This window comes from Tyto alba, unplaced genomic scaffold (assembly GCF_018691265.1).
Source record: "Tyto alba isolate M040663 unplaced genomic scaffold, T.alba_DEE_v4.0 Super-Scaffold_21, whole genome shotgun sequence".
NCBI classification, from domain to species: domain Eukaryota; kingdom Metazoa; phylum Chordata; class Aves; order Strigiformes; family Tytonidae; genus Tyto; species Tyto alba.
In genome coordinates this window covers 8,565,117-8,590,818 of record NW_024881295.1, presented here as the reverse complement: position 1 = coordinate 8,590,818, position 25,702 = coordinate 8,565,117, and the positions used below count along the sequence as shown (strand labels likewise).

At 38.0% G+C, this 25,702-nt stretch overlaps 1 protein-coding gene across 5 annotated transcripts in view; it reads right to left on the bottom strand.

The window, feature by feature from the left end:
• Positions 1–25,702, bottom strand: part of SCUBE1 (signal peptide, CUB domain and EGF like domain containing 1) — a 216,957-nt gene that overhangs the window by 55,335 nt on the left and 135,920 nt on the right. For all 5 annotated transcript variants that reach the window (XM_032986333.2, XM_032986339.2, XM_032986334.2 and 2 more), the window contains 2 exons: positions 23,751–23,867; positions 2,849–2,971 (listed from right to left, as the gene is read on the bottom strand). In XM_032986333.2, the coding sequence (XP_032842224.1) occupies positions 2,849–2,971; positions 23,751–23,867 (240 nt within the window). The remainder of the gene's footprint in view (positions 1–2,848; positions 2,972–23,750; positions 23,868–25,702) is intronic.

The window sequence follows — 25,702 nt, the reverse complement described above, 5'->3', positions numbered from 1 at the left end:
AATTTCCCTGCAATCTTAGTCGGCTCTGAGGTCTACAATGAAAGGACATGAAGGAAATGAGGTGAGGTGGGACAACCTCAGAATTTCACAGGAAATGTGAAGAAACCTTTTTATTGAGACATGTAAAATTGCCTTGTGCTGAAGTTAATGATCATATGAAAAGAGTTATGCAGCAACAGCTTACTTGTATTTTTGAACAGTTTGAAAAATATGGCTAACATGAATTGTATCTGTGGCTTTGTTCTTCTTCACTGATTCTTTCCTGTGAATCAGACACAATCACAGATTTATTCAGGGGTTCTGCAGATCATAAAAGGACAGGCTTACCAGCTCTTTCCATGGGGCTTTTGCTGAAGGTTAGCAGAATCTGTTCCTTGATGTTAGTGATGAACTCATTTGGAGATGAACTCCCTATACACTAGGGAGGCCACCTGAACTAAATAGGACTCAGCCCCAAACAATGTAGACTTCTAAGGTCCTAAATGATAAACATGTTGATTTGTAACTGAAATAAATCTTTATTTTAAAAATGAAAAACAGAAGAGAAAAGCAATATTAACAGCAAGATTGTAAGTCATAGAAACTCTATTATGAATCAAACAACAGATGTAACATGAACAACAGAATCTTCTATAAATACAAATAAGATTTTTCTATTGCATGCATTGGAAAGGTTAATATGCCCAAAATAAACTTCCCTGAATCTCTCAGTACTGTTCTATGGTCAGTGTTGACTGGCTGTTACCAAAAAAACCCCTGCATGATTTATATTCCAGCAGTCACTAACCCCAAACCACATTTTTCTGTCAGACGTGACATTAATAACTATAACCACTCCCACTAACTATATTCTTTTTGCAGTGGAAGAAGCAAAGTACAGGTGATTCATACATAAGTAATTTCTTGATCTATATTCACTTTCCTTCTTTCTTTATTAGCAAGCCTACTGACTGCATGAGACACCAACTATCACCTTAAGCACCAGACAGGAACTAAATTATCACAGTGCTCCATCCACAAAGCGGGCATCATAACATGTTTGCTGTCATCAGTTTCTAGGGCCCAAATACTTCAGACTTCAAGCAAGAAGTAACTTTGTTCTCCCCACTTCCCAGTATGAAGAACCAGTGTTTCTGGGATGGGAAGAACTTCTCCAGACCAAAAATTCTCTGGGCTTGTGCTAATCTATTACAGCAACAAATAAGCTACAGTTGACAAACTGAAGTACCACATAGAGGTATACAGAGTACCTGCCCTTGCTCAGTGACACTGGAAAAAGTAGGATGGCCAGATCATGTTGATATTTCCATGTCTGATCTCATGAGGGAGAGGAGTAGATCAGCCACTGCATCATTCCTTGCATGGTATGTACTGTTACCAGTGACCCACTCATTCAGTAGCCCAGATGCACGAAGAAACAAAACTCATTTGAACATTTACAAAGCTGCTTCTAGTTTTCCATTATCACGATAGATATTTGATTATTTATAGGTAGCTTTCAAAGCATATTACTAAGAACATAATGAACAAATAAATTTTGCACCAGCTCTTGCCTAACAAGAATGCAGGTCCTGAGTTTTTTCTTGAGTTTTTCACCAGTGTAATTACAGTTAGTCCAGTGGTGAAACTCCTGACCACACTGAAAGCATGTCACGACACATGAAATTCATGAACCAGAAAGTATTCCTAACTCTCTAAATACATCAAAAAGGGAACATTTCTTTTTAACATCCTGTCCCTATTTTTAGCAGGTACATCAAAACCAGACAGCTTACCCCTGTATGACATGATCCTACAATATTATTTCTGCCCAGTCATGTGGCACTAACCGTGCCACTCTCAGCTCTTCCCATCCTGTCACAGCTTGAAACTAACCTTGCACTGACTCTTTTGTGTCTAATCGCACAGTCAGGGTGGAGAAGGCTTCCTGGATGTTGGAAGTACCAATAAGATGCAATGGAAAATTCTTTGAATGACATATGTATCTTCAGACCTTGGTTTCTCTTTTGTTGATGAACAAAGCTCTAAAATATTAATGTTGTTTTGGACTTCATAACTTTTACGTGTTCAAAACCCATGCAAATAATTATGTATTAATAAAAAGGCAATTCCTGAACAAAATTTTAATTGAATATATCCTACTTCCCCTTCTTTCACTACTGATGCATGCTCATCTTTCTCAACTTTTTTAGGAGGCTTTTAAAGAATAAAGTTACAGAGCTCAAGTGTACAGTGTCATTTCTCCAAAGGACCATGGTTAATACTTAAGTTGGAAATGGTTACGCACTTAATTAGTCATAGAATATAGAACATCATGACTTAGATAACAAATCATGACATGCACAGAAAATGGTGTAAAACACACTTAATTTGAATTCTCACAAAATACCTCCATTATCCCTCCATAAACAGATTCTGTCAGGCAAAGGTGAGCTCACAAATTAGACTCTTCTTTAAGTTTAAATGTAGCAAATGCTTTATTCCAGTAAGTTACTCTAAATGACTCTGGTGTAAAAAAGATAAGCCTCTGTCCCATTAAGATCATAGCAAATTAGAGGATTTGAACACAGCGCACTCTGCCTGAGCCTATTCCACCACACCACGCGGGTTTTCACACTTCAGCAGGACACTGACATTCCTACAACTAAAAACATTGAAACAAAACGTTTCCAAAAATCTTCTAACCCCACCTCAGAAAATTACAATCTGGTAGGTTTTTTCTAACTTCACTTCCTATGACAGTATGATTAAAACCTGTAATACAAATAACTTAATCACAAAAAAAAAAAAAAAATCCACTGAAAATAATATCCTCATTATACAAAGAGTAGAACAAGTAAAGTATTACCTTGGCAGGTCCGTTCATCTGTGAGCAGTTTATAGCCTTTCTGGCAGCTGCACTCAAAGCTGCCAACCGTGTTTCGGCAGAAATGGTCACAGCCACCATTGTTTACCAAGCACTCATCAATGTCTGCAAAGAATGAACAGGCAAAAATTTAGTTCATGACAGCAATTCAGTAGTTGAGGGCAGGAGTACAGGAGTTTATCGGATCCCCAAGGAGGCTGCTGTCCCTGTTAGGAATCACACTGGTCAGATGTATCCCCTCCCTAACGTTTCTCACAAGGCTTACTAAAGAGCTATGGGCTGAGTTGTTCTGAAGACAGAGGTATTTCTCTCAGAACCGGATCCATCAGATGACCCAAACTGAGGCACTCTGATGTCAAAGAACATTAAGGGAAGCTTCTTTGTAGATGTAGTGGTCTGCCTGACAGAAGATCAGCCTGTGTAAGTTGTGAATCCCTTACCATACATAGGAACTATCAAAACCCAAGAACATGAAAAAATGAAATAAAACCAAACATAAAGTAAAACATATTTGAATTCTGAAAAAATACTTCCATTATCCTTATATAAACAAATGTTGGGATACGTTTGTTTGGGATTAGCCTTATACGCAAGTTTGTCCATTGTGAAGACAGTGTCACTAAATACACATTTTCATGTGTCTAACTTTTCTGATTTGGTATGATGGAAAAGCAATTGTGAGTTCATGTGAAATGCTGCTTCTTCAGTTGTTCTGAAGGCAGAGCACCTATTACCTTTGTTTGAATACATGTATGAAGGATGGGATCAATGACTCTTACTTTAAATAATGATTATGAAATGCACTGATGAACTTGATAAGACATCTGTTCTGAAATTCAGACCAGTGATTCTACTTCCTCCACCTTACAACTTCTCCCAGAGGTGCTGAAGAACTGGAATGACCAGTCCCTTTTCCAACCCATAAAATCTTGTGCAATAAGTACATAATAGGTCACAAAACCTAATTTGAAATACAGGGCATCTTTCCATCCTCCCCCACTTATAAAACCATGGATCCACATTTATTTGAAAAATTAAAAAAACACTTTATTTTTTTTTTTTCAGGAGAACAGTGCCAAAAATAGCTCTTTTTAGAGATGCATACAGTGAAGAAGTAATATGACATAGAGCCTTGGCTGCCTACTTCTGGAAGTGAAAACAAGATCTTTCAGAAAACCAAATGGAGAGTAATGTTTGCTATTGAAAAGCATCTTGCTGTAAGAGCTCTGAAAATTTGAGGTAACAGCTGGCCACTTAAAAAGCAAATCTGGCAAAATGCAAATCTAGCTGCCAAAACAGCTAATGTGGAGATGGAAATGTATCAAAGACAGCATGATGCTGGTAAATGAAGAGCGCATTTAAAAATAATTTGAATTTAGGATGACCTTTAGTGGACGTCATTCATTCATTTTGAAAACATATGATTACTGACATGGAAGAGCAGTATGGCTCTTACCATGTTTCTGCGTGTAAAATATAAACAGCAGCAAGGAGTGAGGAGGTAAAAATCCTAATAGCTGAGAGGCGAATTCAGCCCTCTTCTAAAAAGCACTTTGTTGCACTGACATTGACAGAAATATGCTCAGGAGAATGTACTATTCAAATAAGGAAGAACAATGTATATTGTTATAAAGGTTTGCTTATGAGTTGCATTTGTGGCAAAGAGAAAGCAAATTTGCTCTGAGACCCACTGAACTAATACTAGTGCTTATTACCTTTGTGTCTGGTTCTGCAGAGGAGTGGCTTTTGCATTCAGTCCTATTAAAGGCATGAGGGTAGGCAGCAGCTGTGGTGGTATTACATCCCGAGCGCTTTACACAAAGCCAGCTTAAATCTTTATGTCTCAGATAACACAGTTCTCAAAGTGATCTAAAACCAAGAGTCATGTTTGTTGTCTGTGGTCCTCCAGTTTTGGGATTAGGCTAGCCAAGAACAGATAACCTTAGGCTCCCAACCTGATAAATCTGGTGAAGAACACATTGAAGGTTGCTCTACATAATACCATGAGACTGGAGGCAGAAACCCATATGGTTTCAGCTGTGATCACCAGCACAGGTCAAGATCAGCAGTGAAAACATAAGACTTCTTGGCCCAATTCCTGCAGGCTGACACTTCCATTTGTAGAAGTGATTCCTCACAGCTCCAGTATGTGCAACTGGGACTGTGTTGCAGGTCTTATGATGGATTGCCACAAAAGTCCCATCTATTTGCACAGCACAGGTGTACCTAACTATAGTTTAGCTTGCCCTGACAAAATTGTTGGACAAATGGAATTGTGAATTAAAATTATTAATATATTATGCATCATAGCACACAGAGAGTAGCCATCTATCATGAAGAAGATCTCTTTTACTCATGATAAGAATGACATGACCTTTGGATTACTCTGCTGCCTGAGACTGCTTGAAGCAGAAATTACTTGCAGCCTGTCAAACACCATTCTGAAGTAAGGATTGATGTTTTAAACGATTCCCCCTGGATTTCACACGTTGAATTCCAAATTCCAGTCTCACTAACTTTCTTTGCAGGGTCTCTGAAGACCGTAAGGGACAAAAATGAAACCCTCCTGGCCTCAGAGGGTAGATTTGAAGCTGTTAATCATTATAATTCCACTGACAATGCAGCATATCAGTTTTACACCAGAAATTCTCTGGAATAATTCTGAACCAGGATCTGGGTAAAACCTGTGAGAGTCCACAGGAAAAGAAATTATTTATTCACTTCTTCTAGCTGGAAAACATGACGTGGCCTTTTGAAACCAGGACCATCAAAACAGAATAGAGGTCAAAACTGTTAGCTGCAAAAACATTCTAAATAACACAAACAGTGCCAGTGTCTCTGCTTTCACTGTATTTCTTTCCACGGCCATAGCGAGACTGACAAGGCATGTAAAAATTATTTCACTCTACGGAAAGCAGTCCATTGCTGCATTTCACTTGGAAGAGAGCAGTATCCAACCGTATAATGTCTAACTGGTTCACAGAAATTGCACCAAGTCCATATCCCCACTATTTTTCTTTCCATAGCTATAAATAATTCATGTTATGAGCCATGTGAAGATAAATGATTCCACTGTGTGAGAAGGTGAGGCCCCATTTATCTTTAAACTGACTGGCACCCAACTTTGTCAAGTGCCTGTCTGAACTTCACAGAGTATGCACATCTGCCTTTCATGTAGGGAAAGAAAACACAGTGGGAACCCATCATGGTATCTCTACAAGCTTTGAAATTATTTAGTCAAATATCCCCATACAATTATTGGGACTGTCTGTAGAGGAGTCATAAACCTGGTGTCTTCATAGTTTTCAAGTGTCTCCTTTTCAACTGATGACGCAGGCTGCAGTAGAAGGGCTCAAACTTTCCACAGTGCTGTGCTCTCCTGTAGCCCCAGGAATGCAAAAGTATATAAAGAACTGTATTTCTCCATGGGGGGTTGTATGTAAAATGCCCTGATGATCAGTGTTCAGACAAGATGCTGATCATTTCAGACTAGGAGGTCTGTTGGGCATTCAGCGCGTTGGCATTGAAATCCCAAAGGATTTATCTTAATGCGGTAAGTCGATATTGTTAAATGATACCTTGCTCATACAAGCTGCTGATCTGCTACAAATATCAAATGATGTGCCCAGCACAAATGGGACACGTGCAGAAATGGAAAATACAAGCCAGTGAAAAACTACAGAAGCATTAAAATTTACTAGTCAAAAATGTCAGGTGAAGATATGGTGTAACAGGCAACTAAGCATTTAAGCAAACCATTAGCCCTGAAAATTATTCATTCCCCTTCCTCCATGCAATTAAAACCAAAAGCAAACATGATTTGCACAAGGGTAGCTAAAACCTTCTTTAAAGTTCTAAAATTTGGGGGGGAAAAAAGCAATCGTAAATATTAGTCTGGAGATGGAACTCAGCAAAACCGTCACAAAAGCTGTGGGCCCGTCTGAACCAGGAACAAACCCTGGGTCGTCTTGCTATTCACAAACGGGGGAAGTTCCACTCCAGCTTCTATGACTTGCTGTCATTTATATGTGCATTGTTAAATCTAAGTCCAGGCAAATCCCATAAGCAAAGGCCTGGCATCTAGACAGACACTGTGGTGAAGTCAAGCACGACTACTCTCTGGATCTGCTTATGTGACCCTAGAGCCTTGTGGCATTTGCTAATAGGTCACAGTTTTGGTAAACAGATCCAAGCACTCTTTTAAAATGCCCATTCTTTGTAGTTATTTCGCAAAGCTCTTTATATTCTTTTGGATGCTTAAAAGCTCATTTCAGAAGAATGACAGGGGCAATAACTTTAGAAGAATGAAGGAGGAATAAATAAAATATTTTTAAAATAAGTGATTATCCTAAGTTTTCTGAGGATCTCAAAATATGAGGGAAGCAGTGGCATCAGCTTTAAATAAAGCTTTTCAGCTTTAAATAAGGGACCAGAAACTCAGATGCTTTGTGATAAGTTGCATAGCCATAATTTGACTAGAGGGAACAGGCAGTCCCTTATTTTTCTTTTCATGCCCTTGTGAAGATTAATGAGAACGACTGCCCCTGTTCCACTTGTACCCTTCTAAAATCTGCTCAGCATAATTCATATTTGGAAGGACCTGGCTCTGATCAGGGGGTGTGTGTGCTCCTGTGTGTGCATGTGTATATAAACTCACAAAGTTTTGCCTTGCTGCATACAAGTCAGAGAACAAATTAAAAAGTAGGGATTTTAGGCAACTTAGAATTTAACATTTCACATAAGCTGCTTAAAGGCAACTGAAAGAGTAATCAATGTGCAATCTTCACTTATCTGTGGAACAATGATGGATATGGAGATTTCCAAAGCCTCATCACAGGCGGAAGTGAGGCTTCTCCTTTCAATGGCTGGACAAATATTTGAACTCATTCTGTCTGTCTAATCCTTTGCAGTTTTAAGATGCTACCTAGCTCCAGGAAAATATACTCCCAGATCAACCTAAAATAATTACAGAAACTTCATACTCCTCTAGTTTTTATTAATGACAGCATGTTAGGATTAATAATGCTGTTGCCAGCATAGAGTAGACATCAATATAGATATTTTCTGCAAAGTGGGCTAGTCTGCTAGTTCTTATTCCCCGATTTCATAATTTTCCTTTGCTTTTCTTTAATTCTCTTTTCTCATGCATGTACAAATCACCACTGTCCCCTAAACTTTGTAACTAGTGTTGCCTTGTTGACACATGTATTAGTTCCCTGATGCACACAGACCACAAAGTACTTTATAAAGCAGTCACAAAACTTTTTAACCCCATGTCAGAGGTGGGGAAATAGAGGCACAGAAAAACTCATCCACACTTGAATCCAAGCCCAGTGCACAACCCAAAAGGCTACCTTGCTTAGGCAGTGTGTCAATCAGCACCCGCTTGCACAAAACACATGTTGTTCTACATGTTGCTCTGCATGACAAATATTACCAAAGTCACCAACTCTCAGGTTGCAATTATCTTAAAATTTGCCTGTCACTTTTCAATAAAACTTGAAATAAATTAAATAACTCTGGATTAATGTAAACATAACCTATCAGCCTGCACTTGTAATGGTCTAAATAACATTCTTCATACTGTTTTAAATAATGTATGCCAGGGATATTTTATTAAGGTATAATTTCATATCCTCAGATTCAGTGGATTCAGTGTCACTGTGAGAAAATCTAAATAAAAGTAGAACTAGGTTCTGCTGTTCCCTCCAGAAAACATTAAGCCAGCTGTTGTCTGGTAGTTTACAAGGAGTTAGAAGTCCTAGTTCCAGTTTTACAACTGGTTTATGAGCAAGTTGTAACACCTCTCTACTTTACTCCACCTGTATAATGGGGTATTGGCAAGCATCAGTTGATATTTTCAGGACCAATACTTTAAAATGGATTATTCTAATTGAACAGAGCATTTTGAATCAGTCATTTACTGCCAAAACTTTTTAGTCAAATTACAGTTGTTTTTAATTTGTGGCCTGGGCTTCTGAATGGTTTGATACAGCAGCCTGTTCCATGTTGGTGGTGTTTTGCCCTGGAAGATTTCATGAATATGTGCAGAACTGCACAGCTGTCTTTACTTTAGGAAGTACTTGTGCTGTTCCACCATTTCGCCTGTCACTGTGCTCTCCCAGTGTAGTTCATTGCCTCTAAACTGTTTTGCATGTTTCAAGGAGGAATAATTCTATTTATGCAGTGTTTCCTACTTGAGGATTTCAAATACCAGCATCTTATCAGCTTCATTACATTAAACCTACACAACACTTCTGCAGAAGAGATAAGTTTAATTAATTCTCCTTTAACAAATGTGAAACTGAAGCAGGTAGGGTAGTGTGTGACTTCCCTGCATCAGATAGCTACATAATGAAATAAGGCATATATTACAGCACATCTAATTTGAGTTTTGCACTTCAGCGACATCCTCATTTTCCCTCCCACAGTGCTAATTAACTGTAATGTATGATAATCATTACTGAACTGAAGTTCCACTAAGTAGCAAATGAAGGTTCTCTGTTTAATTAGCTTTATGGCTAGGTTGTGGGGCAAGGCATTTTCCTAATTAACAGAATTAAAACTTGACTGGGCAGACAGGAATGAGTGTAATTAAAATTTAATCTCCCTCATCCTGAAAACAGGCAGCCCATAAAATAGAGAGCTTTGTGTAAATGCTCTTAGAGCATGGAAGGGTTGGGGCAGGTTTCAACACATTTCCCTCATGTCACTTTCTCCATTTTCACCTGTTATCTTTGCAATTTTACGAAGAAACCTGTCTTCCAACACAGATGGTAATCTGTCACATATGGATTTAGGTGTCAGCTATTCTCCTCCAGGACATATCCACTCTGACATTATCCACCAACCAATCAATAAAAGAGTCTGCCAGGCTGCCAAGAGATCAATCACCTTGTAAAACAAACATTATATCCTATTATTTTCTTATTACAGTTAATTAGATTTATAAAACACAAAAAGCTTCGAAAGTGAAAAACTTAGAAATGCTGTCAGAATAGTTTAGGCCCTGATTTCTCATTTGTGAAAGGAAAGGGATTTACTAAGTCTCATGTGAAAAGAAAGGATTTTCATTTAAAATTTTTGCTGAACACTGAATTCTTTTTTAAACTTAAAAACATGTTAATGCAATGCTACAAACCCAAACAGTGCAAGCTGTCTTAGCCTGTGACACCAGAATGTGAAGTGGACTGGAGACATAAAGAAGTAGACTGATAGAATCTTTTACTGTCTAGGCTAAGCTAAATGCAGAAACTACCCCACTCCACCCACCCTCCCACCCCCCCAAAAAAAGCCATAGGAATCCAAGAAAATAATGTTAGTTTTCCTCCAACTGTAACATTTTATCAATCAAAATGCTTTTTATAAAACACAAGAGAGGTAGAAATAAGTGTGCAATTAAGACTCCCATCTTTACATGGGGACAACAAATAACGTCTCTGTTTTACAAAGCATGTACAAAGTACAGTACATCAGATTCTGGGAAACTCAGACGGTAACAATGACCATCTCAGTACATGCAGACCCGGAGGCCGTGGTTAAAATGGTGGTACTGAATACTGCAAATACATTGGGCTACCTACTTACCTATTTTAATTATTCACACAGCCACTATGACCGTAATAATTCTGTATTTAATATTTCTACATTTTATGCAGGAGGAGCTGAGACAGAAGAACTACATGGGTTGCTGAATGTTACATACAACAGCAACAGTAAAGGCCTTAATTCAATGTTCCTTTATGTATAAATCAGACAAAACTGGGGAGCCAACATTCCTGGGCATTTTCTCTATACTAGGTCTCACTAAAAAACAAAGGCTTGCCCTTACAGCATTCAATGTTGCTACGCTATCTCAATGAACAGTACAGGGGCAAATGACCAAGCTGTGTACTATTCAACCAAGATGCAAGAATCCCTAAACTTAGCATATTAACTCAATTTACCTTTACCCATAGTTGTTTTCATTTCTCCTCTTGTTTTCAGTTCTCCCTGGAATTATTACCTTCTCGGGAAAGATGTGTGCTTATTTCCAAGAATCTCAGTTTGTTTCTAAAAATTTTGATTAAAGAAAATTTGAAAATAAAATTGGCATTACGGACAGTTGAAGGTACTGATGCTCTCCCTAACTCCCATTAAAACTATGCTAGCTTTCCTATGATAAAGCTATGCCTACTGAAAAGGAGAGCTGAGTACAAGTAGACCATGATAATTCAAATGCCGCATAGCTGATAATGAATCAAAGAAATTTGGCTGATGAGAAAAATTAACCGTCCAAAGCTTTTTGAAGACATTACTTCAACCAAGCAGGGATCTGTTCTGTACCAGGGAAGACAAACACTTCACTGGGAGCAGGATCTAGCCATATAAAAAAACAAGCTGTATTTTATGATGAAAAAAGCAGTAATAGAAGAATGAAAAAAATACTGTAAGTTTTGAATGCTGGTAGCTATGATTATGTGAGTAGTCAACTCCCAAATTACAGAAAGCACAGCGCACTTTTACATAACAAACTGTGGTTGCTGATCCTCAGGGAGCTTTATATTGTTGAATAAATGCAAGGTCTTTTCAACAACTGAAATGCAAAATATGACCCTTCCAAGCATTAATTTAAAGGATTTGGCATTTTCAAAGGGGAGGTTCACAAAGACAAATAACAACTGCAAGTTTCCAGGGAACAGGGATATTGCCTAGTCATGAAAAAACCCTAACTTAGTACACATGAATTTATTTGGTGGGGATAGATGGAACCCTTGGGAGGGAATGAAACTGAATGAGTTACATGGCAGCTGACCCAAGTCTGCAATTCTTTAATGGAAGATAATCTGTTATATTATATTTGTCTGTCATGAACAAGTCTACAGCAGACAAATGAATTGTGTCTTTAACCTTAAAAAAAAAAAAAGAAGGCAATCTCCCCCAAAATAGGGAAGGGGCAGTGAAAGTTTCACACACATTCTGGATTAGATAAAATTGCAGCAACAGTTAGAAGGCAGATGTTACCCAGTTTTGTTGGATTCTGCTCTCCACCCTCTCTTACTTTTTTGTCTCACGCTTGATGTTCTCTGTTCTGACAAATTTCACCTGTGTTGGTAACTAAAATTTGAATTTCCTATCATTTTTTGAAATTCCATGGGTTTAGAATTTCATTTTTATCACTGTTGCCTGAAACTTCAATTCTCTCAGAAAGTCTGGATCAAATGATATCTATATATCTAAAATTCACCGTTCTAATGCCCAGTCAACATACATACCCATCAGTCAGTGTCCAACTGTTCATTTTTCTGATCCCCTTGCTAGGCTTCTGACCACTTGCAGACACCTACCACCAAGAGTTTTCTATCTTTTCCTCCCCCAAATCCCACACATTTTCTGCTGGTGACCAGCACCTTTCTGTCTCTCCAACATCTCCTCCACCACCTACGGTTTTTACCACCAACCCTGCTGACCCTTCTCCTCTCTCTGTGCCTCCCTCTGCCCCTCAGTCAGACATTCTGTCATCACATGCCAGATTTGCCTCTGCACTGATGACAGTCAACCCCCTCTTTTCTTTAAAAAAGTGGGAGAAAAATTAGAATCCTGAGTCACCTCCCAGTCTTATCAAGTCTTGAAATAGTTGTTTCCAGGGCAGCGGTGCTGGGCCAGATGACTATGGCCCCCGCACTGGATATGACACAGAGCTTTCTACTGAGCTGCTGCAGCTGCCTGCCAGATGCTGTTACCATTTTCCTCACATTGGGCTGATAGTATTTGTTCTTTGTCTTGAGACTGGGTAACATCAATGCAATCACATAAAATGACTGTGCCCTCAGCAATAAGGCTATTGCAGACAGGCCTTAATGTTTGCTTCTTTAAGCCACATTAAGGTAGCTATTTTGAAAACATTTTTGTAGCTACCTGGGAACTCATGCTCTGGTCTGATTTCCTAGTTGTATCCATCTCTTTGAAAACAAGCAACTCTTTTGATAAACTGAACTTGACCATTGCTCCTCCATCAGTTACTCAGTTTTCCCTCTCTCAATCCTGATCTTCATGAGGTTTTTTTTGGACGCAGATGGTCTTGCATTTTGCTTAAATCCTACCAAAACAAAAATAAGCTCAAAACTTCCTCTGTTATTTAATATTTCCTTTTGGCTTCAGTCTTCCATTTGTCACTCCTACCAAATAAATTCAGAAAATTTCCTTTGCATCTTCTTTCACCAACTACATGTCCACCTGTTATCTCTGCAATGTAGTCCATGCATATGGTTGATTCATATGCCAAAGAGTTCCCTGTAGAAGCATTTACTGGGTTGGACTATAACACAATCTTCTTGGTGCTTTCCCAAAGAGGTTACAAAGTGTGTGTTCTCAGAAACTCTTGCCAGTACTCAAGCACGGAACAGGACCACTGTTTTCATGACAAAAGTCCTGATTTTCCTCCCATTTAATGTTTTGTTACTTTTTTCATTGGTTAGGCAGCTGCATCTATTGTTTCATAGTCCTAAATCACCCACTGGCTGCCTTTGGTTGCTTCTTTGGCACAAATGCTTCTATTTTCTTAAGCATATGGGTTTTGTCAGAAGAAGAGGAGTATTAGGAAGGGGAAGAGACAGGGAGATTTTTTTGCTGCTGCTGCTGCAACATCTACTCAGAAAGTCTGTTGGTTTACGTAAATCAGTCGAGCAGTTTGAGATTCACACAAATCTGCCTTTACCAAGAAGCTATCTGCTTGCTTCCTGAAAATGGCATGTGATCTCATAATGCTTTAACTCTGCAGAAGCATTGAAAAATGGTCAGAATTGGTTTGTCAGATGGCATATTAAAGAAAATTAATCTATTTTAATTGAGCATTTAATTGCATATTTAATCCGTGCATCGTGTATATACAGAAAATGACTATTTTTCTTCCTCCTAAAAGCACTACTGTAGTTACTGGAGGACCCATGTTTTCATTACTATCATTCTTCACATCAGTCTCATGTTTATGAATTTAATTAGGTGTTGACTTCTCATGCAAGGGAAAGACATTCCTCTGTCCATTTTCCATTCTGTGTCATACAATTTATGCGTGCAAAGATAAAAGAGATTTTTGTATTTTTCCCCCCTTGTTTTTAGGATAAAAGATGGACCTCAGCCACAAGATTTGTATTTGCTTTGTGTTCAGCATGGAGAGGACAAAAGTATTTTTTGTTTTGATTCATGACTGCAGTGGCTTGTGATTATATCTGATCTCTTCTATATTCTGATAGCTCTTTGCTTACATGTACAGAGAAGCAAACTCAAATAGTGTTTATATTTGAACATGCACTTATTTCTAGTTACAAACACTGTGTGGGTAAGTTGTTGTAGCTTGAAAGCAGAGTCATGTAAGGAGTCTGATGGAAGCAGAGTTGTTGTATAATGAATTGTGAAAACTAGATTGTGATTTGACTATTGGGAAGTTTACTCTTGGTTTAAGTTGATGAGAAGCAGCGAGAACGCCATCAGGAAGAAATAATGGCTTGAAATGAACCACTTCAGTAAACACTTAAGGGTTGTTAAAAGACAACACATACTTTAATAACTAACTACTAAAATTCTATCCCCTGACTCTAGACAGCTTGCAGACTGGTTTTGACAAACAGGCTATGGCCTGCTGTTCATAAAAATCAAGGAAGTCTGATTCCTCTGGAGTAAGACATTTTTCTGAGAGAGTGACACAGAAGTTAGAAGGAAACCAGAGAGACACTGGAATTTTGTCCTGCACTGACTTTCGCATGTGAGTGGAGGACATGCGCCTCTTTGCACCACTGTATTAACATCTACTTTTTTCTTATATTTTGTTTCTATTGTTGAGATCAAGAAGAGTAATTTTATTCCTCACTGGTCAGACTCTGAAGGGAACTGGAATGGGTAACCCAGTTCAGAAACATTTTCAAGGCAAGTCAAGTGGATACCCTATAGGCTTGGATTAGACTATCTGTGTGTGCTTATGAGCATGTTATTGTGGTAGGATATGAGTTCAGAGGGTGCCAGCTGTTCCATGTTATTTCCCAATGCACATATCTTTAAGCTTGTGCAAATAGGAGGTATCTTAGCCATATGATGTAAAACCTCTAATCCCATCAGGAATTACCAAGGCTGATGTGCTTATTTTTCACTGGGGTCACCTATTCTTCTGACCATATTCTAAAAAATGGGGCACTGTGGGATTCCTGAGAGAAGTAAAAGGCACAAGGTTCAAAATCAAAGTTGATTCCCACTGACAGATGATGCATAGAAGAGAGGACAGACATTCTAGCTCGGTATCCATGGCAGGGGCCATATAAGCCCTGGGGATCAAAGGAAGAGTCACAGAAGGTGCAGTCTATACAAAGGCCTGAGGATGATGACCTCTATTTTAAAAATGAAATAGTAATTTTCAATGCCTTTTTTTCTGAGGTTCTTGACTTGAAATTCCACAAGGATTCAATTTTCTGAAATGGCTGAGCAATTTTCCCCTAAAAAGCCTGAAGTGTGTCTGGCCAATCACCTGAAAACCTTGTATCACTTGCTACTCACAGGAATCATAGTTAAAATATTCTATCAGCTCAGATAGAGGGTCTAAACACTCAGTGTACCTCAATCTGTTTCCATTTGCCAAGTTTTGCATTTTTTTCCAGTGGAGATACCACAATAGCAAATTAAAGACTACTGAGAGTAATCCTGCCTTTCCCTTAGTTACTTTTGACAGACTCTAAGCAACATGCATACTATTGCTCTGGGATATCCCAGAGCAATCCAACCCAGATAACTTTATTTATGTGCAGCAAGCAAAGAGAAGCTACTGATTAGCTTAAATGAAAAGCTGCTCTCACTAGTCACCACTGTACCTTTGACTGAGACTAAGGCTAAGGGACCATTTTCCATATGCTACCTTCCAAACCAAACTATGAACGTGCTGTACACCAAATTACTCTGGCATGAAGCAGAAATGGTACAAACCAGTACTAAAAGTAAGAGTCTGACTGCTCTATTAACTACATAAATTCTCCTAAAGATATGACACAGAAGTAAAAGGCCATTTCAGGTGCTGCAATTATTGAGGGAAATATAATCAGAAGAGAAGGGAATAAGACAGACAGGTCTTTGCCCTTTCTGGATTTGCCAGATGTCCTCTTCAAAAAACGCACTGCTGCTTGTAATCCTGTGACTGACATTTATGCTGACATTTGCTGGTACCACAGCACTCTGACTGCAGTGGAGGTGATGACTGCCAGCAACTTACTTCATTTGAGTTTATTCTTTCCCACTGTTTGCATGTATATTTTTTTCCATTTTTTTGAGAGAGAACTGGAAAATGCTAGTGGCTTGTTATGGCTAATGGCTCATAATGCTTATGTTCCTCAAAAAATATGTGTGTCTAATGTGGAAGAGGGTAAACTGACCTCTTCACATGTGTTTAAAAAATCTTCATGTTGCTAGAGAAAGGTGAGCTGGAAAAAGCTCTTTTTGTATGTCCCATGACCTGCTCTGGGTACTGATACAAAACCTATTGACACTAACGCCATGTAATGTGGAGCAGGCACCAATATTCCTTTCACTCTGTGGAGTATCACAGATATCACATTAATGGCTACTGCTAATGGAAGATGCACAGAAAGTAGGCTGGAGATCTCAAGTAGGAGTTGTCAGGCAGCTATGAACAGATTTGCCTCTATAAGCAACCTCTATAAGTTTACACTCTGGAGGAGATAATTTAAATTACTTTTAATTTCAAATGCTGATGTATGTGAATGAATTCAACAGGGAAAATAATTCCAGCTTTATAGCACATTATCTCAGTGATTCTAATGCAATATGTTCCTTGAAGTTATGCAGAAGCTAAATATCTAAATTCTGTGGCTATACACCTTCAAATGGAAGTTACATACTTCAGCAGGGAACTCACGTTACCTTTCAGCATCCTATTTTAGTGATGTCTTCTGTAATGCTTCTTATGCATTTGTGAAAAAGTCATATATACCTTTGGTAAAATGATGATCTCACTTAACAGAAACCTGTGAATTTTCTATGTCGATCTAATGTAGGAAACCTCTGTATTTGGGTGACTACTTTGAAGAAGGTCTCTTTGTAGCTAAGGAAGAAAACTAGAACAGTTTCCAAACCAAACAAAAGAAAAAAAGTTCATTCACATTAATTCATTTGTGTCTGTCATGCATTTACCTCTTAGGTGAGACAAATCTTAGTTCAGAAGATCTGCTTCAAACCTATAGAGTTGGTTCTAAAGGCACTGAGACACTTACATGATGTGAAAAGTGTGGTTGTATGTGCCACTAATATTCTGTCTGCCGTGGTGTAAATTTGACTGATGCATGTATTTTACAGAAGCTATCTTGCACAGGGATATATTTTATTGTCAAACTTTTACTGGAAAATAAAAAAAATATCAAATTTATCAGGGATATTAACCAACGAAATCTGAGTTCATCACAGGTAATTACTCCTACCACAAAAACTTCCCCTTTTAGGCAACCAGTGAAAAAAATATACCGCTCTGAAACTTATCCAATCAGTCCCAGTCAAACAAAGGTAGTATCATAACTCAGGCAAGCTAATAGTTGAGGTACCAGATTAACAACTGCATTTTACTAATAATAAACAATAAAAATAACCTGTAACTCCTTCTGATGTTCCTTTCTAAAAAAAAGAGGAAACATTTTCATTTTCATATCTATTGATAGGGACTGACATGATGCAATTCTAAAAGCTTTAGTCAATTTAATCCAATTTAGAGAAAAAACCTAAAACAAATTTTAAGTAATTTCAACTAATGGAATGATGGAGGAAATCATAACTGTTCACAGATATTCTGTAGCCAGGAAATTAAGCCAAATTGGCCAGCTAAACTGTTCATTGTGAGTTTTCACTTAGTGTTAGTGTGTTCTGAATGAAAACAGAGGAAAGCCTTCAACATCTGAGTCATATTCTCGTACCAAACTGATGTCAAGCATTAATTTTAAACATTTAATTTAATGGAACCTTTCAGTTCATATTTAACAAAACATGACATATTTTGCTTTATTGGAACTCATTCTGTAACTAACTCTTTCCTCACAGAAACAATTCCATCTTCAAAATTTAATTAATTTCCATGTTTTCAATTTTTGTATCCAAAACCCATTCCTGCTGTAATAGGTTGCAATTAAGAAAGATAATAAAGAGCAATTACTATGTCAACCTAATAAAGCCAATGCAAAAATTCCCTTTTATTTCAATGAACTTTGATTCAGCCCGTTGACTGAAATTGTTCATTAGTTTCTATGTTCCTGCTATTCCTTTCTAGATTGCTTAATGATAAGGAAGGTTACAGAGCTGAGTTACTGGCCAGACCATTCTACACTAAGGCATTTCTGCTCCCACTGCAGCACAGTCAAGAATTTAAGCACGTAAGTGCCACATTTCTTTGCTGCATCTGAATGCAAAAGGATGGGGGCCTGTTTCAAGAGCACACCACACTGCACGGTAACCATGACAATGAGACAGCAGGAAGAAGAAATGTTTGCCTAAACAGCATCCAGTCACATAACCCCAGCGTAACACCGCTCTAGTTAAACAATATGCCAGAGGGCTAAGTAGGGCTTACTTAGTGTTGCACAGTAAATAAAATGCCACATCTCTAGGTGGAGACGTGCCAAGATTTTTCTGTCTCATAAATACATGTCCATGAGATCACCTGAGCCTGGCAAAGATCTACTGATGCACATGAATTAATACTGTTGTATTTAGCCACAGCTGGTGGCAGATTATGAATGTAACATCATATTGCTCCTAAAACCACTGGTATTCTAGCCCAGCTGAGTATCTACCTACCCAAAATCCCACTGTCAATAGCTTACTCATAGAAATGATGCAAAATAGAAAGTTAGGTAAACAAAATAATACACATCTTGCTATTACAAAACATCTATGGGGCACTGAAAAGTTAGGTGGCACTTTACAGATGTTTTTGGAAAAGCCATATCTGAGATGTGGCTTTTGCTCCATAGCCCTTAGAAATCCAGTTCTGCCTCTCTTCTCCTGCTTAAAAATTATATTGGCTCTGCCATTTGACTCTAGGAGTTCAGCAAGTGCTGCACCCTGCACATTTCCTCTATGTCTATGTGTACAGTGCTGGAAAGCTGCATTATTTTGGGGTACAAGAGTGCCTTGGGGGCACACTTTCTTTGTTAAATCCTTCAGGCAGAGACAGAGTACATCAGACACACAATCCTACATTTTACACCATGCCAGAAGCCTGTGGCCCTTCCTCATGCACCAATTCACTTAAAGAACCCACAAAGAAAGCCCCTGTCTCTCTCTGATGTCTTCTGCAGTCATTCCCAGTCCTGCTCTACTGTAAGTCCTGGAAGAAGAATGCTCCCTTGCTCAGCTTGTCTCCCATCCCTCTGTAGCTGCCCTTGGGCAGATGAGCCCTCTATAGTTTGATCCACTTTGGCAGCTGGATTTAAACAAAAATATGCGCTAAGTCTAATACAGTCTGACTTCACTCCTCTTGAACCCCACAGACTTTTTGCAAATAAGTCTCTTGCTTTATCAGCTACATAATTTGTATTTAATATAATTAAGATGATAAACTGATGAATCTTCTCACTGAGGGCAGATTACAGCTGGGTGCATGAAAAGGGTAGTCAGCAGGAAGAATGCACAGAGACCAACAAGCAAGGGAGTTAGGCACCACAGAACCCTTGATATGCACTATATAGGGGATATTAAGAAGTGAGTAGGAGGCAATGAACAATAAGCAACCTGGGTCACTATGTCTTTTAATCATGTCTCCCTTTCTGTCTGCATTAGCTGATTTCTGTGGGATGACTTGGTAGGCATTTAAGGAAATGAACTACACTGTTTTGTCATGTGTAGCACAATAATTGACACCATCAAATGACCTCAGCATCAAGCTGGGATCACCCAGTTAAAATGGTAGGAGAGATAAAATAGCGTTAATTAGAGGGAAAATATGGAATTCTTTCTGTCTGGGATGTGTCTCTTCTCTTAGCTGACAAAAACCTTAACAGTTTGGCCAAGTCGAAAGGGAAGCTGAAGGGAAAAAGGGAGCATTCTCCATTGTGTGCCAACCCAGCTGAGAGAAGACTTGAGTTTGAGACTGACTTTTAAAGAACAGCAAAAGGTTAATGAATTTTTATCCCAGCAACCAATAGTACATCTGAAGGTCCCTCTAACTAGACAGCAGATTTGTTCTTTTTTCACTATAAGAACAGGTCAGTAATATATATAAGACAGAAAGAATCAGAGATAAAAAAGATTTTTTCAGCTTCCAGAAATCGAAACAATCTTCTGCTACAGTAGTCTTCCTACTGGCCATGCAGCTACCTGTACGTATTCCATGTTAGAACTTTCTCCACAATGATGTTTTTTCTCCTATTTTATTGACGTTTAATTCCGTGAGGTACAATGAACTGTCATCTCCCACTGAGCTTGTGAAAGAGGTTGACATACAAAGCTGCTGAAGGTAGGTCCCTTGTACTGCTTGGATATTGCCCTCCTGCATCCTCTATTCTCCGATACATTGGGAAAGGGCCAGGAGAAATACCAGAGTCTCAGTTCTGACTCCATTCTGTACTCTGTGATCTGAATCCATCCCAGCTTTTATGATAGAACTACAGAATATGAAATATGATATTGTAAACAAAGTGTAGTCAATTAGTCAAACTTTAATAGAGCTTAAATGCTGTATTTTGGCACATAAAATATGTTTGCAAATACTCTTTCTTAAAAAATTGCCTTTTCTTTTGTACGTATATTCGCCTTTTTTCTATTCTAAACAGTTAATGAAATTCCAGACTATTAAACAAAAAACTATGAACATTTTGGACAGTAAACTCTTTTTCCATTATATGTCTATACAATGCCTAAAACAGACTAGTCCTGATTTTTGAACAGAACCATCTAGGAATTTCTGTTATTTAGAAAAATAATATTTTTATTTATTTCATTAACTTAAAAAAAAAAATGTTCTTTAATTTACCTGATTCCCTTGTGAAAAAGAGGAATAAAATTGGCAATAGATTTCTGTAAAATACCAGTATGGTAAAAGCGTTCTATTAAGGAAATCACCTTCAAGTGAGCTAGAATTACAGATTAATAAATTACACAATGTCCACCTTGGAGTACTTGGAAGTTCAGATGTTTCTTTGAGTCTTATTTAAGTCTCTTGACTCTAAGCAACTACATAATTTCAAATAGTAGCTGCACTATGTCTTCGAGAGGAAGATGCCAAAATGGACTGAAAAAATGTACACTTTCCAATAAAAACATTCTTTTTGGTCAACATTATTTGCTAAATTCAACCAAAACATATTAATCATTTTGCTCAACCCACAATTGCATTTTTTGGTTAATATATTAATTATCCCTCCAATTTCTCTCAGCTTCTCTTACATGCCCTGCCTCTCTCCTTTAATGGATAATGGCATATCTTTCTCCCATATTGAAAAATATAACCTCTCTTAAAATTATGCTTCTATGAAAAACCTCACTTGAAGATGCTGTGACACTTGATAGACTTGAAAACTCTGCCCAGGAAAGACAGGATGTAACAGCTGCATGATCCCTGAAGATGCTTTAAAGGGCATCCAATAGATACTCCATTGCTCTTACAACAGAGATGTAAGGTTACAGCTAGAGGGAACAATGAACCGTATGTAGGAGAAATTGAGGGCCAGTCAAATCAAAGGGAGTGAAGAGGAAAAAAAAAAAAAATCAAAGGAGGAAACTTGAGCTGATCACTCTTTTCTTTTGTTTCCTATAGAACTTAGAGAAAGGAATATGTGCATACTGAATTTCCCAACCCAAGCCTTTTTCCAGGCTTTACCTATATGCAAGAGGAGCCGAGAAGGCATTAATGTCACTCCACCAAAATGCTCACTTTGGCACTAAGAAGATGTAAATCTTAGGGAGCAGACTTGACTAACAGCTGCTTGTGAAAGCTACGGAAGAAGCTTCACTGGTCAGTTTAAGTGCAGCATCCTTTATGCACAGATTTAAATGGGAAGTTACTTCAACCTCGGGGAAGCAGAATCTAGCCCAAAAATCTCACAGTGTGATACATCAGATAAATATTATTAATTATAGTTAAATTAAATGAAAAACATATTTTGTACCATTTTATGATGAAGAGTATTTCCTAAAACGTCAATAAAGGTTAAAAAGAAATGGCCTGGTTGGTTTGTTAAACCCTGTGAGTTAAGTTTCCAGTTGCTGCTTATTTTAAGAAAGTAAGAAAGAATCTGCAGCATAATAAAAATATAGATTCTGTTTCTTATATTTTCTTCTCATAAAAAAGGGGAAAAGAAACAAAATGTGAAAGAGCTTAGAGCTAGAGTATTTGGTTTGAGGATCAGTTGAATATTTCATTTTGTCTGAAGCACTAATTATAGACTTTATTATATAAATATTGTTTCATATTAGTTCTATGGCTAAACTTCTAAATTTAGAATTATTCTATTTTTTCATGATGCAGTTTCAATAATAAACATTATGATCAAGTCTAGGTGCATGTTACAGTATTAAAATGCCTCCTTTTTAAGCACTCGGTAGAATCACTGTTACTGCTCTGCTATGGCTTAGCTAGTCTGCCTGTAAAAACGAAGATTTATTTTTATGTGGCTTGAACTAAAACGACTGATTTTTGATGTGTGCTCACCCTTAACTATTAACATTGTGTGCAATGGCAGTTTAAATGTTTTATTTTCAAATAAACAGGCAAATGGGCTGTTATTTCTATAAATACTAACAGGATCATGCCCAAGCACTGGGATTTTTCAGCCTGGAGCAAGAGGAAACCACACATTTTCTGTTTATTTTTGTGGGTTTTACTATTTTAAGTAACATCAAGCCCTGGACTGAAGATATTCTGACATTTCTGGTTACTTTGAAGGAAAACTTTCTTAGCAAGTTAGGTCAACTTATGCTAAGTCACTGAGTGATAAAAAAGTATTCTCTGTGACAACAATATATGCAATGTCCTCCCAGATGTCCATCACTAAGTCTCTTGCAATGGAGCTCAAAAGAAATGGGAAGATGGGAAAATGGTTGATGGAAGGCCTAGTCCTACTAACACGTATCCAGATCTACTCTCATTCATAGTGCCATTAAGTGTGATTCTTTAGGGATATTTGAGAACTGTCCCTGTCTCCTTAATTGAGAACAGATGTTGACAGTGATATCAGATGCTCTTTTATGTTCTCTCTTCCCCCGACCTCAGCTTTAACATGCTCATGAAGGACAAAATGCCAAGGTTCTTGTGCTGCCTTTGGAACAGTAAAGTCTGAGCATCAGCTGTACAGTTTAGACCTGTGCACTAGTAAATGTTGTTTTGGTTTTCCTTTGTAGCTGACTGCTTATGTTTTGAAGGGGCAGAAATGCTCAATTCTCTGGGATTTTTTGAGTAATAGCTCTGCATCTTTTGCTTGGTTTCACTTAGTAATAATCAGTTAATTATCTGCAGGTAAAAAAGTACTAGTTGAATAGACAAATAGTTTTGTACAGACAAATTCAGATACCATTCGATGATTGAAATTTTACAAGGGTGTCCACGACAAAGAGTATCACACTATCCATTGACACTGAAGGTTTTTTGTAGCCCCGAGTTGTTCAACTAAATCTCTGGTCAGTTTGAAACAGTTTGACCTCTGTGTCTCACTTCTTTGCAGTAATAAAACCTTCTAATAAATAGAGAGAAAAATGACTGAGATAGGTAAATACAGAAAAATCAGAGAAAGAGAAAGCTAATGAACTCAATTGCAATCACTATGCCAGTATTGCCTTAACTTAAAAGTATTGATTAAATAACTGAATATTTACATCTTGTACTGGAACTGCGGAAGGCAAATGATGCATTGCAAAGCAAACAGAAGCTGACCTTTGCACGTTTTCCCATCAGGCTGCAGGGTAAATCCAACTGGGCAACTGCATCGTACCCCTGTCGCAGTATCCTTGCAAGTCCGATCACAGCCTCCATTATTGACAGCACATGTTTCTGCAGAATGAAAGAGAAAGAGAGAGAGAGAGAGGGAGAAAGGGAGTGTAATGAAATGTTCTGGGGGAGGGGAGAGGCATCGACTCTTTGGGGCAATATTACAAGTTATGAAAGCAATCTAAGTTTAAGCAAGCCAACTGAAGCAAGCTTTCAAGGTCATCAGGGCCCATGTACTGGTTTTGATTGGTAAATCATTTCTACAAGTCATGATTTCTTTCTCCCCTCAAACTGGTGTTTTTATGCATTATATTTAGTTAGTGCTTTTGAACTGTCTTAGACAATAGGATTGGTTATTATATATGAAAAAAGTTTAAAAAGAAAAAAAAGTGATTGCCTTTAAAAGCAGAACCAAACATTCAGTCTGTTTCGTATCAGTCAATGTCTAGCTGAGGCTTTTTAAGGTTCATTTTTTTAAATGATGTAGGCATAATGAACTTTAAAAAGCAGTAGAAAGCAAAGCAGAGTGCTAGACTTGGAACTGAGAATTTTAAATCCTTAGTTAAGAAAGAGTTAATGGAAAATGAACTACATATATCACTTTGACAAGAATCTACATGCCCAATCTGTTCTTACTGAACTACAAGCAAAAGGCATCTGGGTTTTGTCCACTTAAAGCTTTTTGCAAATTGAAAGGAGTTTGGAGTGGGTGGGAGGGCATAATTGAGGTCACTGAACCCATTCCAAGCTGTGTCATTGAAATTTCCCAGTGCTTGTAGTATGTAGAAGGGTGGCTGGGCAAACACAGGCAAGAGAAAGCTGCAATATTTCTGAGCTTTTACAACAGTGGGCAGTGACTATTAGGTACTACTACATTAAAAAAAAATCTTCAACTTCATTACATAAAAAGCAAAAACCCCTCCCTCATTATTTTCTGTTACTCATGCGTGCACATGCGCACACTGTACACATACATATGCACACATACCCGCACACACATCCATAAAATAGATAAAAGGCAAGAGAAATGATTAACTTTGCTTTGATCCAGAGAATAGAGTGGATGTAAGGATGCCAATTTAGCACGTCAGTTTGAACTATGCATTTATCTGAAAAGTATTTACTTCAGAGAGCAAGTCCCTTTAATAGTATCTTTTTTCAGTTGCTCTGGCTTTGATTAAATTAAAATATCCCCCTGCCCCCCAAGACTGCCATTATTCTACACAGCTCACCTCATTCTGGCTTTCCCTAAAGAGGCTTTGTCATTACTTACTCAGATTTACAGACTCTTATTGCTGAATATTCACAGCCTGTGTCGCAATTGTACCCTGTGGACAGGGTCTGACAATAAGCTATAGGATATGCTAATTGGGAATTGCCTTAGAACAGTATATTGATCAAAAATTATTTACACAGAACAGAAAAGGCTTTATCTTTCAACTGACTAGAACGAAAAGATTTTTATTTTAAGATAGCCTCTGCTAATGCCCTGAAGGTGAACTTAGATTGGCCCTTTGGAGGGACTTCACTGCTTCAAATAAGAGAAAAGAAATGTAACAGTTTTTTTTTTTTTTTTTTTCCTTTTGCACTGGCACAGACCTCTACATCAGTTGTGGAATAAGTTGCTGGCACTTATTAACAAACTGAAAGAAAGGGGTTGGGGGGCACATGTGCATTAACAGCATGGGACAGAACTCTGCTGTCCATATACATTCACACGTTCTACTAGATAGATTTGAAATTTTTTATGCCATGTGTGCTATGTAATAACATCATGTTGAAAAAGCAATCAGTATACAAACAGATTTGCATATAACTGACAGCAAGCACAGCTAACAAATGGATTGACATGTTTTCTGGAAGAGCTTTCTGAAAATGGAGCTGAGTCTGCACCTTCT